An 18,454-nucleotide genomic window follows, 5' to 3' on the forward strand; every position below is an offset into this window, starting at 1 on the left:
GCAGTGAAACTACGTGATACTGTAATGGTGGTTACACATCATTATACGATTATCCAAAACCACAGGATGTGCAATACCCAGAGTGAATCATAATATAAACTATGGTCTTGGGGTGATTATGTGTCAGTGTAACAAATGTGCCACTCTGGTGGGGGATGTTGATAGTGACGGTGGGATGGGCATGTGGACCAGGGAGCAAAGGGTACACAGGAACTCTGTACTTTCTGCTCAATTGTGCTGTGAACATAAAAGCACTCTAAAAAAATAAAGTCTATTTTTTATATATAGAAGATATTAGGTGACATTATTTTATATATATAACATATTGTTATATATTGATATATACATATTATATAATCTAGTATCTGATGTTATATACATGTATTATGTATAAAACACTAGGTGACATATTGTTAGCTCCATGATTCAGTGCCACATAAATCGCAGCAGCCAAGGAGCTACGCCATTCAGCTCTCCCTTCACACAGAATTTGCCACAGATGAGGCTACAGCACCTCAGGCCCCCAGCACTTGAGCACCAGGGTTGAGACCATACTTCTCCCAGGCAGCCCTCAGCCAACAACTGAGTATAGACCTGGACACTTCTGCCCAATGTGGGCTCCTCAATAAGGAATCTTTGTACTGGAACTTCCTATCCGACTGGCCAACACTTTCTGAGAGCTGCCCTGCAGGCTGGGACTCTTTCTTCTGACTCTCCTTCCACAGGTGTTAGACTTGCACTGGGTATGAAGGCTTTCCTTGCCTATCCCTACCCCCCTCTCTCTTATCTTCACAGGCATTTCCCCAAATAAATCTCAGCACTCTGGTACCATCATGGTGTCTGCATCCCAAGAACTCAAACGGCAACAATGTGCTATAAAGACTTAGGGACAGGAGGAGTTCCCGTTGTGGCTCAGCAGGTTAAGAACCCAACTAGTATCCATTAAGATGTGGGTTTGATCCCTAGTCTCACTCCGTAGGTTAAGGATCCAGTGTTGCTGCAAGCTGGCATATGCAGCTTGGATCCCACATGGCTGTGGTGTAGGCTGGCAGCTGCAGCTCCAATTCAACCCCTCGCCTGGGAACTTTCATATGCTGCAGGAGAAATCCTATGAAAAAAAAAATTTTAATTGACAGAACACTGTAAACCAACTATAATGGGAGAAATAAAAATCATTAATTAAAAATTTTTTAAATAAAATAAAAAGAAAAAAAATTTTAAAAAAGACTTAGGGATAGGAAATAAATGTACAAGCATAAACAGATATACAGGAAAAGATAAAGGACCTGAAGTAGTGGAATTAGCACATCCAGGTAGTGGAATTAGCACAACCAAAAGTACGGCAGAAGGAAGGTCCAAGGACCTTTACGGAACAGTGAGTAGAAAAGTATGGCTTAATGGAATATTTCCCTTAAAAAACCAACCATCACATCAAGTTGCTCAAGTGCTCTGGGCCAGACACATCTGAATTCTGGGCTAAAATGCTTAACAGTTTCTGCATAACATAACAGCAATAAAAACAGAATTTTAGGAAAATTCAAGCTACTGTACAGGCAGGAACAGAAACAAAATAAGAAAAACCATTAGGAAGCTATTGCAAGAATGGACTGGGTGGACCTAATAGCCTCATAAACTTCCCAATATAAAATATTTAAATTCACTACATAAAATACATCTCTGAAAATGCACAGCAAGATAGACTCAGTGGGAGAAAACCCCAGGGGCCAGAAGCGCAGAGTAGTCAGGAAAGAAGAGCATTAAACTGATGCTGAAGCCTCAGTTGCGTTGGGGCTGTTTGCTAATGTGGGGTTTCAACAGCCCAAGGAAACAGAAGACAAGAGCTTCTAAGGACTATACCCTCACTGAGAGGGCAGATAAGGTTGAGGAGGAAGCAGATCTTCTCTGCCTTCACCTGGACTCAGTCAAGGAGGCAAGAAAGTTGGCTGTGGTGATTGAGTCTGGGGTTTGATTTCATGTTATCTTGTAGTGTGAGAAACCCAAGCCAAGGAATAACATAGCTCCAATTGGCAATAAATGCAGGTCTTCTCTGGAGGCACACACCCTCATCCTAGTCCTTATGACATTTCCACAGATACTCTCTAAATAAGGGCTCACAATAGAAAATTACAATACATACAAGGAAACAAGCATCTGAAGGAACATCAAACAGTAGCATGAACCCCCTCTACCCCCCAACACACAATAGAAATTTCAGCTAATGGAATCCATAGAAACAAATCATCAAGGAGTTCCGGTCGTGGCGCAGCAGAAACGAACCCGACTAGGAACCATGAGGTTTCGGGTTCGATCCCTGGCCTCACTCAGTGGGTTAAGGATCCTTAGGTTAAGTGAGCTGTGGTGTGGGTCCAAGATGCTGCTCGGATCCTGCGCTGTTGTGGCTGTGGTGTAGGCCGGCAGCTGTAGCTCCAATTCAACCCCTAGTCTGGGAACCTCCATATGCTGCAGGTGCGACCCTAAAAAACAAAAATCAATTAATCATCAAGGAAAGTAAGCAAGTTTAAACATTCTAAAGAAATAAAAATTGGGAGTTCCCGTTGTGGCACAGTGGTTAACGAATCTGACTAGGAACCATGAGGTGCGGGTTCGATCCCTGGCTGCTCAGTGGGTTAAGGTCCGGCGTTGCCGTGAGCTGTGGTGTAGGTCAAAGATGCGGCTTGGATCCCATGTTGCTGTGGCTCTGGCATAGGCCGATGGCTACAGCTCCAATTGTACCCCTAGCCTGGGAACCTCCATATGCCGTGGGAGCGGCCCTAGAAAAGGCAGAAAAAAGAAATAAAAATTGAAATTTTAAAGAAATAAGATACACTCAAAGCACTGGGTACATTCTTTCTTTCTTTTTCCCTTTTTTTGGTCTTTTTAGGGCCACACCTACAGTATATAAAAGTTCCCAGCCTAGGGGCCAAATCAGAGCTGTAGCTGCTGGTCTACACCACAGCCACAGCAATTCCAGATCCAAGCTGCATCTGCAACCTAAATCACAGATCATAGTACCACCAGATCCTTAACCCAATGAGCAAGGTCAGGGATTGAACCCGTGTCTTCAAGGATACTAGTTGGATTTATTATCACTGAGCCACATGGAAACTCCCACGCTGGAGAAATTTCTAAAAACAAACATAACTTCTAGAAACTAAAATGAAAAATTCAATGGATTTTTTTTAAAGCAGGTTTAGACATAGCTGGAGAGAAGGAATAAGCTGGAAGAAAGATCTCAAGAATCTGCCCCAAATGAAGCACAAAAAAACCCCAAGAAAACACACCAAAAAAAGTGAAGAGTCATAAAAATAGAATATGAGGTTCTACATGGGGGAAAGACAATATTTGAAAAGAGAAAAGCCTATCTTCCATAACTGATGATGCTGAGCACTACCTCACCAAAAAGCTAAGACGTTACATACTTTACAGGAAATAATTGTATTGGTGACCTTTCTTTAGGCAAAGATGAGAGCCTAGCAGTAAAATAAAATTAAAGTAGGACATCAGAGGCAAAAGATTAACAGAATGACTTAAGGAAAAAGTGAAAACTAACCAGAAACATGATAGAATTTCTTCCTACCTTTAAAACTCTGGTGCAATAAGTCAATGCAGTCAGTGAACAATTGGACAACACTTGAGGCCCCTGCAGCATCACTTTCCAGCCAGGGGTAATGTCGTTGGCTGCTTTAAATAAAAGAAACAAACCCTTAGAAATGAAATACTATGACTAAATTACTCTATGTCCCAGATTCTGGGGCTTGCCTAAGTCCTAGAAAAAACTCTGTACTATGTAGCCCTACATTTAGACCACTTTAAAGGCTGCCAATTCCTGGGAGTGAATTGTACCTTTTAATATCAATCATATAATTTTATTTACTTTCCTTTCTACCCTTTATTCCAACACAATTAAGTTTCAGAAGTGTGTTATCTAAATAACTATCAAATTAACACCTTTCCACATCCAATTTATACCCCTGAACCTATCCCTTGTGTGTCTTGGTTACATTTCAAATGCCTTTGAAAAGTTTTCTCTGCCTAAAGCATGGGGGGGGGAGGTCATGTAACAAAAAGGACCAGAAGTGAACAGAGAGAGAAGTAACCAAGAAAAAACTCTTGATATGAGAATTTTAGCTTCTGAATTTGGCACTAAAAATTCAATAGGAAAATAAATTCCATTTATTCTTCCTGGACGTAAACAGGCAGGGTGCGTTATGGTCAGCAGTCTCAGGGCCACTATAAAATCCTGAAATGTGCAGATTGGTTAAGGATGGCCCTCTGGCAAAAGCAAAGACCCAAAACCTTTCCTCTTTTCCTCCATGGAAGGAAGCAGCTTGGGAGATATGAAGAGTCTGTACATGGGGGTCAAATCTCTGAGCCCAGGTCCCAGGCCTGGCCCTCATGGGCTGTGGGATCTGAGCACAACATTCAGGTTTTCTGAACCTCAGGATCAGATTAATTCATACTTATGAAAACTCTAAATACTGTGATATTTCCCACTGTTATAATTTTTACAAAACTCTGGACATCTAGCTTATGCTCGTATGTTTTTAGGAGGAAAGAAAAGACTCAAAAGGCAACTCCTTGCATTTGGACAGCTCTACACCTCAGTTTTAAATGCTTGTGAAATGATGCTTTCATTTAGTTTAGAGTTCATGTTAAAAGGGTAATTCTCACCCAGTAATCTGAAAGCCAACTTAGTTCCCAAAAATAACTGATACTGGGTAAAATCAAGTTAGTCTCATATTTTGCAGTGTTATAGTATCAAAACTTAATTCAAGAGCGCAATACCAGTTTTTTAGAAATAAGATACCAAATTCATTCAACTTCTTTATCGTGGAAAACTGGAAACGAGCATCCAGTTTTGCTTCAAAATCAATAGCTCTGCTCAGACTAACAATTCCACAAACAGAAAATGTCTTCATTTTGTAAAGAAGCATTTTTCTAAATTTAAACATAGACCTACACTAAAAATCAATCTGCAAACCACCACCTGTACTAAAAACACCATCCAAACTTTAAGTTTGTAAATTTCAAAAGAATTTGAATACTGGAAAAACTGCTTACCTTTCATTGTCCTCTAAAACAAGGATCCATGGCTTAAAGAGCTGGACAATTACTGAATGCAAGGTTCTTAGCACTAAAACAAAGCAAAATTATTAGAGACAAGAAACAAACCCATCACATGTCAACAGGCACATGAAAAGATGCTCGACATTACTAATTATCAGAGAAATGCAAATAAAAACCATGATGAGCCTGTCAGAATGGCTATCACCAAAAATAATACAAATACCAAATGTTGGTGAGGATCTGTAAAAAGGGCACCCCTGTACACTATTTATAGGAATGTAAATTGGTGTGGCCATTGTGGAACACAGTATGGAGGTTTCTTAAAAAAATAAAAATAGAACTACCATATGATCCAACAATTCCACTCCTGGGTATATATCCAAAGAAAACAAAAACACTAATTGAAAAGATACATGCACCCAATGTTCATAGCATCATTATCTAGGTGAAAATGTGGTATGTATGTGCAATGGAATACTACTTAGCTATTTAAAAAGAATGAAATTTCACCATTTGCAGCAACACGGATAGACTTGAAGGGTATTATGCGAAGTGAAAGAAGTCAAAAACAAATATTAAAAAAGAGAAAAAAAAAATATCATATGACATCACTTATATGTGGAATCTAAAAAATACAAAAACTAGTAAATATATCAAAAAAGAAGCAGACCAACAGATAGAACAAACTAGCAGTTACCAGTGGGTAGAGGGAAGGGGAGAGGAGCAACACAGGGGCAGGGGATTAAAAGGTACAAACTATTAGGTATAAAATACATATAAGGCTGTATATATTGTACAACATCAGGAATATAGCCAGTATCTTGGAATAACTAAATGGAGTATAACTTTTAAAAATTGCAAATCCATGGAGGTTCCCGTCGTGGTGCAGCAGAAATGACGATGACTAGGAACCATGAGGTTTCAGGTTCGATCCCTAGCCTCGCTCAGTGGGCTGAGGACCCAGTGTTGCCGTGAGCTGTGGTGTAGGTCTCAAGACATGACTCGGATCTGGCGTTGCTGTGGCTGTGGCGTAGGCCAGAGGCAACAGCTCTGATTAAGCCGCTAGCCCGGGAAACCTCTATATGCCTTGGGTGCGGCCCTCAAAAGACAAAAAAAAAAAAAATTGTGAATCCCTCTATTGTATACCTGTAACTCACATAATATTATACATCAATTATACTTCAATTAAAGTAAAAAGACACAAGCCCACCCTTTGTCAATATCATTAATAACTGTATCAAAAATCTACTTGTCTGTATACTCATAAACCTATGGTAATACACAAAACGTTTTTTTTTTTGTTGTTTTTTTTTGTCTTTTTGCCTTTTTGCCTTTTCTTGAGCCACTCCCAATGCATATGGAAGTTCCAAGGCTAGGGGTCTAATCGGAGCTGTAGCCACTGGCCTACGCCAAGGCCATAGCAACACGGGATCCGAGCCGCGTCTGCGACCCACACCACAGCTCACGGCAATGCTGGATCCCCAACCCACTGAGCGAGGCCAAGGATCGAATCCGCAACCTCATGGTTCTTAGTCGGATTCGTTAACCACTGCGCCACGATGGGAACTCCACAAACAACACTTTTGATAACAAAGTGTGTTTCAGTTTTCGTTTGCTGCAATGAAATTTCTTAAACTGAAGTTTTGTCACAACACGATGTCATGGATAATTTTATAACACACTGTATTAAAAGATAAAAACTTAAATATTCTTAACGAGCTAAATAATAGAAAGAAAGAGTTGGAGACTGAAACCTGTCTCTTTTATCCCACCCTACAAAGGAAGGGCAGAAACAAGCTGAAGTAAGCACCTGCTGAGTAAGTTAATATAGGTATGACACATATCTGGGTTCACACTGTACTATGTATTTCCTATTTCTTCTTCTTGACATTCAGATATATAGATTTATTAACAAGATTTAAATCTTTTATTGTGCCTTTTCAAGTCTCTTCTAATGGAAAGTCAGAACGCCTAGCTACATGTTGCACTGAAGGCACATTACCTGGATCAGCAATGAGATCCTGCTGTATAGCACTGAGAACTATGTCTAGTCACTTATGATGGAGCATGATAATGGGAGAAAAAAGAATGCATACATGTATGTGTAACTAGGTCACCATGCTGTACAGTAGGAAAAAAAAATTGTATTTGGGAAACAACAATTAAAAAAAAAAAACACTATGAATATCCTGTAATAAACCATAATGGAAAAGAATATGAAAAAGAAAAAATAAATAAATAAAGGCACATTACCTGTTTTGTTACTGGCAGATGGGTTTTGGGCCAAGCTGGCCATTTCTGAGTCAAGCAGCCTTTTTACAAGATAGCCCAAGAGTGTCTTCATATCAGCCATGTAAGGACTCCATTTTGAGAATAAACCAAAACTTTTAAAGTCCAATGTGGATAACCGAAGCTTATAAAAAAAGTTTGAGAGCCACTGAATAGTCTCCATCACCTGGAAGACAATGGTTGGTAAAAAAAAAAAAAGTGCTGAGTGCCTACTTCCAGTAAAGTACTACGGCTGACTGTAAGGGGAGGCTTTGAATTTGTAATCAAGCTGTAAAGGTACACAGAATAGGAAAAGGAAATCAGCAGACTTCAAACACTTTTTCAAGTAGAGGAACCATTTTTTCATATAAATTCATGTGAACCCATATCATATAAAACTGAAGAAGCTGAGGGCTCTGGGGACACTGCCCAAAGGCACCAGGGAAGCAGGTGGGTTAAGATGGTGGCAGCGGGGGAGACACACAGGCCTGGGCTGCTCCTGAACACAGGGGTAGGACTCTAAGATGTGACAGAAAAGAAATTCAGGTACAGGGGGCACCAGGGGGAGGTGGATGACTAACAAAGAAAAGCACAGCTCCTAAAAATAATGCAAAAAGAGCATATTTTTAGATATAAATTTTAAATGAGTTGCCATTTTAAGTAAATTACAAAGGAAACGGAAGAGAAACACACAACAAAAACTTCAGAGACCAAAAGCTACACACCTGCTTGTCTGACAAGAGAACATCTGGAGAGCTTTGAAGAACCGTGCTCTCAGCAGAAGCTGCCCCCTGCTGGCAGTTTGGGGCACAGCAGCCCAGGGCTCTCAGGGTGGCTTTCCAACACTCAGGGCTCAGCAGCTGCTCAGCAGAGCCTTACCCGGCAGGGACAGAGGACAGCAAGTCAGCATCCTTCACAAATTAACTTTTCAATTTGAGTCAAAGAACACATGTACTTTACAAATTAACATCAAATAAAAATCTAAAACATATTCATAAAGATCCATGGTAGAGAGATCAAAGCAAGGAGAACCTATTGAAAGGTCTGTCCACGTGGACACTTGACTTTCCTTGTTCTTGGTAACCCTGCTGGGAGTGGGCACAGCCAAGTCATCTGAGCTGGAATCTGGGAGGACTCCCACCTACCAGCCCCTGACTGGGGAACGGTAAACATGCCATTTTCCTGGCTGGATGATGTGACAGAGACAAAACAAGGGAGACAGGTTGCAGAACTCAACTGCAGAGTCTACACTCTTCAGAAGAGGTCTGATACTCACCCCTAAAATTCTACTCCTACAACAGGGAAAACAAAAAACAATACAGACTATAGACGCTAGTAGTCTTCTATACAGAAGTAAGACTACCAGCCAGCATTCTCCTACTTGGCAAAACTCACTCCCCAGAGGACAGGATTAATAATTAATTAATTATTAATTAATGTCCTCAGGTCCTTTCTCCCAGAGGTGACACAAGGATCACACAGGAAAAAAGGCTCCTAAGGGCAGGTCTGGGGGAAAGATGATGAGGTCAGCTGTATTACTGAGTCTGAGGTATCTCGGGAACAGCAAGGGGTCTACGACAACAGCTACTATGGTCTGGATCTCAGGGAAAAGGTCTGGACCCCAGCTATAGGTATGGGGTCATGCACAGCCAGAGGACATCAGGGAAGCTAGGGGAAATTGCAATGGGCTCACCCAGGGCAAATGGAGAGAGCAGATGAGCAGAGGATGAAACCCTGGGTACCCCAACATGGTGGCCAGGGACATACACAGCACCAGGAGGCTGGAGGTCATGGAATCTGACAGATGTGGTACTGCTATTCTTAAGCCTGCAGCTGGACTGCTTTTCCTGGGAAGCATAAATTTCCTGCTAAATCCAAGTCAAGGGCTGCCTATGTAAGCAATTCATAACCTCTTTAAGAGGTTTCAGGGAAAGAAACACAATATGGGTATAATCAAATTTTGAAAATTTAGAGCAAAAATCAGCTATGCAAATAGGCATCAAAAATTATACATTTCCATACCGCCATTCTCCATCTACTTGCCTCTGGAAGAAATTATGAAAGCTTGAAGTGCTTTGAAAATGGTACCCACATTTTAGTATTCTTCAGGTAGTCCAATACATAAGATCGCTCATTTATTCATTAAACTATTTCTATAAAGTAATACAAAGATTTGACATAGGAATTCCTGTCGTGGCTCAGTGGAAACAAAACTGACTAGCATCCATGAGCACGCAGGTTCAATCCTTGGCCTCGCTCATTGGGTTAAGGATCTGGCATTGCCATGAGCTGCAGTGTTAGGTCACAGACGCAGTTCGGATCATGCATAGCTGTGGCTGTGGCGTAGGCCAGCAGCTACAGCTCCAATTTGACCCCTAGCCTGGGAACCTCCATATGCCACAGGAGCAGCCCTAAAAAGACAAAAAAAAAAAAAAAACAAAATTTAGTTTTCCATTATATCTATAAATAGTATGAAGGTTAGATGAAAAAAGTAAATACTATCTCATTTTTCAAATTTCAGTACAATTCCTACCTAAGGAAATTTCAAAAATAAAAAAGCCCACACCCTTTATTTTTCCTTTACTCTCCAACACTCGAATGGGAAAAACTGCAGGAGGGGGAAAGAAATAGTGGAAATGTGAAAATTTTAATGTTGTTCTTTCTTTTGGCTAATATACAGAATACTATTATATAGGGAGATAGAATTCATTTGCAAAAAATTGGGGGGGGGGAATCAGATTTATCCACCATATTGGAACTACAGAGAAACCAACTGACACATTAAACATATTGGAAAAGAGCAACCTCCATCCCTTCCCAAATCTGCAGTCATCAGAGTAATAAGCAAGCCCACCTTTGTCCCGCCCCAGCTCAGGACAGCTGCAGAGTCAAGGTGAAGAGGTGGGGGAAGGACTGAAGACTCCAACCCCACTGTCCCAGTGCTGCCTCGCCCAATGAGGGCCCATTCTAACAATTAGGACAGGAACTGACCAATTTACAGACAGCAACCTTTTGGGCATTGCTCATTGAGCAGTCTGGGTGAAGATTAGAAGCACCTGCATACTTGTTTTATCTTTACATCTTTGGATGACATCTGTAGAATGGTACTTGTATTAAAATATTCACTGTGATCTAATCAGTCACAATTAAAAACACTTACTTTGCATCAGCAGCCTGAGAATGTCACTGTACTGGTCAGGGAACTGGTAGAGAAGAAGATAAGTCCAGTGCTTACAGAAAAGATTAAATGGCATCAGAATATCTTCATCTGGTTCAAGGCCCCAGGCAGTAAGTGCCAAATGAATGGACTCCAGAAGCCTGGTACGATCAGACAGAGGAGGTTTAGTGGCGTTTAACCATTGTTAAGATCGAACTAAAAAGAAAAAGAAATAAGAAGCAGTTTTATTTACACTAGAAAATCAATTCAAATAGAGCAAACTAGGTACAAATTTAGTTTGAAAGTCAAAGCTTACTTGGCATTTAGGTTTTTATAAAGATTGAAACTAAAATTTATATACTTAAAATTTATATACTTAAAAGAATTAGAAGTTCTCATGGCTCAGTGTTAAGAATCCAACTAGTATCCATGAGGATGTGGGTTTGATCCCTGCCTCACTGAGTAGGTTAAACAATCCAGTGTTGCCGTAAGCTGTGGTTTAGGTCACAGACTCTGCTCAGATCTAGCATTGCTGCGGCTGTGGTGCAGGCCAGCAGCTGCAGCTCCAACTGGACCCCTAGACTGAGAACTTTCATATACTGCAGGTGCAGCAGTAAAAAAAAAAGCAAAAAAAAAAAAAATCTAGGCGGGTCGGTAACTGATGGTACCATTATGCCTGCATCTCTACTTCACTCTCTGGGATTGCAGAGGCAGTTTTCTCAGCTCTGCATGCTTTTTTGCAATTTAAAAATATTATTGGTAAGCTTTCCCTATAAGATGTGGATCAAAACTTTGTCGAGGAGTTCCTGTCGTGGCTCAGTGGTTAACAAATCCGACTAGGAACCATGAGGTTGCAGGTTCGATCCCTGGCCTTGCTCAGTGGGTTAAGGATCCGGTGTTGCTGTGAGCTGTGATCCAAGATCCAAGTCGCAGATGAGCCTTGGATCTCGAGTTGCTGTGGCTCTGGTGTAGGCCAGCGGCTACAGCTCCGATTAGACCCCTAGCCTGGGAATCTCCATGTGCCTCAGGTGCGGCTCAAAAAGGCAAAAAGACAAAAAACAAAAAACAAAAAAACTTTGTCACTCTTCTTCACTAGTCACAGTCCACAAACCAGTAGCCACTTTATGGAACCATGTTTCTAATGGCCATGTTTCTGAGTCTGCATCAATTAATAAAAATCTAGAGTGTTGTCCCCTCCAGAATCCCAAACTATAAAGCATATTCTCCCCCCATGACAACCTGAGATCAGTCCCCAGCCCCTAAAAAAGGCCCAGGTTTTATGATTCATACATGTCATATAAATAAAATTGAAGAGCTAAGGCTCTGAAATTCTCAAGTGGTTAAATAAATTCATTGCCTTGGTCTGAGTTAATAATATTCTATTTGGAATAAGACAAAGGCAATTTGCTTAGATCTGGTTTTTCTAAATATAAGAGACTCTGACATATTACAACTCATTTATCAAACACAATTAAGGCATAAATACAGGATACATTCAAAAGAAGGATGTAATAAATTATTACTATGAATATTTCAAAACGGTACAGAGGTTTTGAAGAGAGTTTGGGAGCTGGTCCATTTTATACTACTTGGAGTATGACTGGCCTACACGACACCATTAATGCCCCCAGAAGAAGCAGCTGTGGGATCAGACTACTTGAGGATGTATTGAATCTGAAAAGGGCCTGTGAGCCTCCCATTCATGTGGAGACAGAGCTCCGAAAGCCTCACATTCCTGTGGAGCAGGAAACAACAACAGTGCCAACATTTCAGAGACAACATCAGGACTGAATCACCTCTCACCTTGGTTAGCAGCATGAAAATCATATCACTGTTGTCCTCACTCAGAAACTTTACCACTTTCTCATAGAGCTCTATGAACTCTGCAGGTGCGGCATTGGGCGTGAAGAAAGGAGACAAGAGAGAGCAGAGCCTCCTATTCTTCAGGATGGTCTGAAGGACTTTTCTGCATTCTGATTTAGTGCCACTGATAAACACCTTGAAGGAAAAGGGAAAATGTCACCAGACTCTCCCCTCCCCAGCTTTTACTTAAGCAACCAAGTTTTAAGGAATAGTATATAAGGCAAATAGAATATTTTCTAAATGAAAATATGAAACAAGCAAAAGAAATCTAAAATCCACATAGATAAACCTATCACTTCCAATGAAAGTGATATTAAATATTCTGGATAATTCATGGATTTGAAGAAGCTATAGAAAATTTTTAAAAGATGAAAACATTGTAGTAATTTGAAATCAAAAATTTGCAATGCACCTACTATGACTACAAAGTATCCAACGTGATTCTGCATTATGTCAAAAAAGTAAACCTCCTAGATTATAGATTTTATCGAGATGTGCTTTTAATCTTTTAAAAAGCTAACTTTCACAATTAATATATCCTCAAGGTAACTTTACCTCGTTTTAATTTGGTTCTAAAGTTTAAAAATACTAGACTATAAATGAATTTTTAAATAAACTCAGAATCAGGAAAGTTTTGATAAGCTTGACCATAGGCAGAAATAATAAAGAATAAGACTGAAAGATTGAAATACAAGAAAATTTAAACCCTGTAAGGCAAAATCATCATAAAATTAAAGAAAAATGACCTTACAACACATTCTAGACACTAGGCTAATGCTCTGAAGAGTTCTTTCAAAACAATAAAAAAATAAATAAACTCTCAAACAGAAAAATTTGGTGAGAAAATCCAGAAGATCATAGAAAAATAATTAAATTGCCAATAATCATTTGAAAAGTCATGCAGCTTAACAAGTACTTAAAGAAAAAAACAACTGAAAATAATCACAAATAATCGCTTCCCCATTAGATTAGCAAGACTTTAAAAGAATGACCACTCCTAATGTTAGTTTTAACATGGAGAATAATAAACTCAAACCCTGCTATGATGGTGTAAATAGGAACAAACTTCCCAGGGGAGCAGTATGACAATACACATCAAATCCTAGTCCCTTTGACAAAACAATCACACTCTAGGAAAAGTAGGAAGTTACCCTAGGAAAAGTAGTCCCACCATTTCACAAAGATATATATTTATCTCAAGCTTACTACAATAAAACAGACAACCTACCTAAATATTCATCCAGAGGGCCTGGCTAAACACAGTACAATACACCTGTACCATGGAACCCTATATACTAAATACCATGATATAGGTTGGTATTAATTATCAAGGAATAATGTATAAAACGTAGTACAGGAGTTCCCATCGTGGCACAGTGGTTAACGAATCCGACTAGGAACCATGAGGTTGCGGGTTCAGTCCCTGCCCTTGCTCAGTGGGTTGACGATCCGGCGTTGCCGTGAGCTGTGGTGTAGGTTGCAGACGCGTCTCGGATCCTGCGTTGCTGTGGCTCTGGTGTAGGCTGGTGGCTACGGCTCTGATTAGACCCCTAGCCTGGGAATCTCCATATGCCGCGGGAGCGGCCCAAGAAATAGCAAAAAGACAAAACAAAACAAAACAAAACAAAACCAAAAACAAAAAAAAAAAACATAGTACAAATGAAAAAAGCAGGTAATAAAATAGCACATGCAGATTTTGAGTGCTTATCTGTTATACCTATATGTAAGAATGATATATCATTTTTACATATACACAATACACTAACAGACAGATACACAAGACAAACTATAATGAAGTGTTAGCTATGTAACCACTATTTCCAACAGATTAGGATTATGAGAAATTTTTCTTCTTTATATTTTTTACACTGCTTGCATTTCTTATAATAAGCACACATCAACCTGACAATTAAAAACTATTCTAAAAAATCTATTTTAGTATCTGCTCAACATCACCTCCCTAAAATTACCCAATAAATAAGTACTCATTTAACTGAATTGGGGTAAGAATACATGGTTAATTAGTGTTTATATATTTTCCCACAAATGGCTTTCCTTTCTTATATGACAGGTTTTATAAATCTGCATGCATACATTGCCCTTGCCTGTATTAAATATCCATATATTTAACTGTAAGTCAAATAAATAAATAAATGGTGACTAGTAACTAGGATGCAGCAGTGGAGAGGTGGGGCAAGCACTGAATATTGAGTCAGAAGACCCGGGTCCCTCTCAGCTCCAGGGCTCACCAGCTGTATTCTTTAAGCAAATCATTTAAGCTTTTAGAGACCAGTTTCCTCATCTTCAGGATGACAATGATATCAGAGTTCCCTATGGCTCTGGAGGTTAAGGATCTGGCATTGTCACTGCTGTGGCTCTGGTTACAGCTGTGGCCCGGGTTCCATCCCTGGCTTTAGCATGCGGTGGGTGTGGCTGGAGGGTAAAGGGGGCAGGAGTTGGGAATAATATCAATCACACAGAGTCACTGTGAGGATGAAATAAAATTATCAAAAAGCATTTTATAAGCAATAAAGACCTTCAGTAATATTGTTAATACCAACCGCATTTGATGGTATTTGACATCTCCCCAAAGACTTTCATATATTGATAATTTAAACCTCTTATACGAAATGCAGAATTCTATACCAACAATTCAAAGGGGCTTCTGACTTAGGTAAGATCCTGAACTATACTGTAAGTACAGGATCAACCCTGACTATACCTAATGAGGACACTGTAGGGACCTATCATGAATAAGGCTAAAAACACAGGATGACCTTACCTGTCCCAAGATCTCAATGCAGGAGGTAAAAAACTGCCTTGTGGGAGGATGGCGCTGTGTCTCATCACTGACATAATCCACAACAGTAAAGAAGAGGCTGATGCCCACCTTCTGAACCCCGGGGGTGGGCTGGGACTGGTAAGCATTCACTAAGGCCCTGTGGGAAAATGCAAGTAAGGCTACTGGTCTACATTGAGAGAATCCACACTCACAAGTGTTTCTCTGACACTCTACATTTCTCAGGCAACATCCTTCAAAGTCCTCAGAGCCCCATACAAATGTCACTTCAGAAATATTTCATGGAATAACTTCCAACTTAACCCAACAACTTACTTTCAACACACAGAAATGATTTGAAGTGCTCCTGGGAGGCGGGAGTGTCAGCCTTTATTAACATTAAATATTTGCATATTTGCATGTAACTCATGATGTATTACTTAATTTTGTGTGTTCCTGATATAATACATATTTCTAAAAACAAGAACCTCGATTTTTCTAAATTTTAAAATCCAAAATACTGACTTAGGTTGAAGAAAAATATTTTTGTATAGAATAAGACCTTAGAATAAAAGGTATCTCTTCTAATTTTCACTCTTTTTTGAGTTCCTTTCCTAGTAAAAGAAACATCAACCTCTTCTTCACCTTATCTCCTCCTCCTTCCCAGGCCCCTCCTTTCAACCCATGAAAGGTCTCAATGCCCCCATCTACCCCACAATCCTAATCTACCAAGGGATTAGCTACTGGTACTAGAATGTAAATTCACTATAAAGTAAAAGGCAGAGTCAACCTCCCCTCTCCCAAGTCATGTCCTGGTGGCTTTGGGAAGAAAGAACAGAGTGAGAGTAATCCAGGAGCTCCAAGACAACCACAACAACCAAATGCAAGTTGGTAACTACACTTGAGCGCCCTAGTTTTCCTGAGCAATTCTACTGTAAACTTTGCTCAATAATCTGAATTGACAATGATGACTTCCTGGACAAAAGTGACTTTAATACAGAACTGAAACACTAAATCTCTGCAAGACTGGGAGTTCCCACCATGGCTCAGTGAAATGAATCTGACTAGTATTCATGAGGATGCAGGTTCAATCCCTGGCTTTTCTCAGTGGGTTAAGGATCCTGCATTGCCGTGAGCTGTGGTGTAGCTGTGATTTGACCCCTTGGCCTGGGAACTTCCATGTGCTGCAGGTGCAGCCCTAAAAAGCAAAAATCAATCAATCAATCAATCAATTTCTGCAGGATTGAATTCCAACGCAATGTATCATCTCCTAATTCGAGGGTCAGCAAAATTATTCTACGAAGGGCCTGATAAAAAAAATATTTTATGCTTTATGGGCCATAAATCATCACAGCCACTCAATTTTGTCATTGTAACAAAGAAGTCACACACACTAAGTAAATAAATAGGTATGGCTATGGTACAATAAAACTTTATTTATAAAAATAGGTGGCATATCAGATTTGGCCCAAGGCTGCTGATACTTTTACTAATCAATTAGCATCTGAGGGATGCAGTAGCATGTGTGATTACTATCAGTAATAACAGAATAGCATTTTTAATTGTAATGTTATAATACCCTCAAAACTTACGTAATCAAGTTTTCTGCATGCACGGCAGCTTCCACGATATTAAGTGATGGTGGTTTAGCAGCTTCTGCTTGCAACTGCTTTACTTCTTTTCGCAAAACATGAAGCTGTTGGCTTACTGCTTCATTCTTATGCATACCTTCAAACTAACAAAAATTAAAGTGGTCAACAGACTTACTTGAGCCTACAGTTTCTAGTGCAGATATTTTATGACAAATACTCTGGATATTTGAATTACTACAACTCCCCTCTTGGTTGAGGGGAGTTCCCATCGTGGTACAGCAAAAATAAATCCGACTAGGAACCATGAGGTTGTGAGTTCGATCCCTGGCCTCGCTCAGTGGGTTAAGGATCTGGCGTGGCTGTGGCCAGCAGCTGTAGCTCTGATTTAACCCCTAGCCTGGGAACCTACGTATGCCACGGGTGCGGCCCTAAAAAGACAAAAAGAAAAAAAAAAAAACAAAAAACTCTTGGTTGAACCTGAGAGGGAATGGGGAAAAACATCAAAAAACTATTCAAGAATCTCAGGCTTTTCATGAAAAATTGAACTTGAATTAATTTACCATTGGTTCACAGTCTTTTGTGAGCTAGTTCTATGCCATTTATGCTTCAATGCTCCAGTTCTTATCAAAAATAAACTGAATGTCTTCCACCACCAAGGCCTGAAGCACTTCAAGCCCATCCTCTGTTGAACTCCCTCCCGCAGAGCTGTAGCCTCCCCAATCCAGAAGCACAAATAATTTGACTCAGAACACTCGGGCTGCAGTCTCATCTGTGCCAAATACAAAAAAATTTTTAAAAATTTTAAAAAGAGGATGGCGTAAATCTGTTGATAAAACACTTGCTATTTTGAAAGGAAGGAAAGATATACTTATAAAACAAACAACCAAATAGATATAAAATAAAATATGGGAAGTGCTCAAACCAGTTGCATGCCTAGAAAAGAGCATCTGACTAATTTAGTGGTTCCAGAAAGTGGGTCTTTGTTAAAATGTTTACTGGTTCTCAGTAAAGATGTGAAAAATAAGGAGAATTTATTGAGCTCTTAAAAAAAATTTGTTTCAACTTTAAAAAACTATCCTTTTTTAAGACTATGTCTTTGCCATATGAGGGGTTGTTAATACCATTTTCTCTAATTAATTGATGGTGACCTATATGCTAACTGCTTTGTGCATTTTTAATGTCCTTTTTTGGCTGTGGATAGATGCAGACAATATCCATGGCCCAGGTTGCAACACAAAGACAGAATCAATGTGGCAGTTGTGGGGAACAGGAGGACAGAGGGACAGCAAAGAGGAACTCAAATCAAGTGGGGGGTCAGGGGCCAAAGAGTACAGTGTAATCAGACTGGGGAGAAACGGGTCCTGTCTTGGGGAGATCTTTCAAGTAGGCTAGGGACCCTGGACTTATCATACAAGCATGGCCTGAAATGCTGAAGAGACCAGAACATTTAGAAAGCAGGAATTTTAGGAGTTCCCATCATGGCTTAGGGGAAATGAATCTGACAAGTATCCATGAGGATGAGGTTTGATTCCTGACCTCGCTCAGTGGGTTAGGGATCTGGCATTGCCATGAGCTGTGGTGTAGGCCACAGATGCAGTTTGGATCTGGCGTTGCTATGGCTGTGGTGTAGGCCAGCAGCTATAGCTCCATTTTGACCCCTAGCCTGGGAACCTCCATATGCCGTAGGTGCAGCCCTAAAAACATCAAAAAAAAAAAAAAAGGAAAGCA

At 40.0% G+C, this 18,454-nt stretch overlaps 1 protein-coding gene across 1 annotated transcript in view; it reads right to left on the reverse strand.

Annotated features, from left to right (window-relative positions):
- EPG5 (ectopic P-granules autophagy protein 5 homolog) overlaps window positions 1-18,454 on the reverse strand; it is a 123,016-nt gene that overhangs the window by 26,041 nt on the left and 78,521 nt on the right. The window contains 8 exon segments of the mRNA XM_021092525.1: window positions 3,578-3,681; window positions 5,062-5,134; window positions 7,321-7,522; window positions 8,061-8,209; window positions 10,496-10,708; window positions 12,289-12,490; window positions 15,138-15,294; window positions 16,727-16,869. Coding sequence (XP_020948184.1) covers window positions 3,578-3,681; window positions 5,062-5,134; window positions 7,321-7,522; window positions 8,061-8,209; window positions 10,496-10,708; window positions 12,289-12,490; window positions 15,138-15,294; window positions 16,727-16,869 — 1,243 coding nt within the window.

The sequence above is a fragment of the Sus scrofa genome, chromosome 1, assembly GCF_000003025.6.
Source record: "Sus scrofa isolate TJ Tabasco breed Duroc chromosome 1, Sscrofa11.1, whole genome shotgun sequence".
NCBI classification, from domain to species: domain Eukaryota; kingdom Metazoa; phylum Chordata; class Mammalia; order Artiodactyla; family Suidae; genus Sus; species Sus scrofa.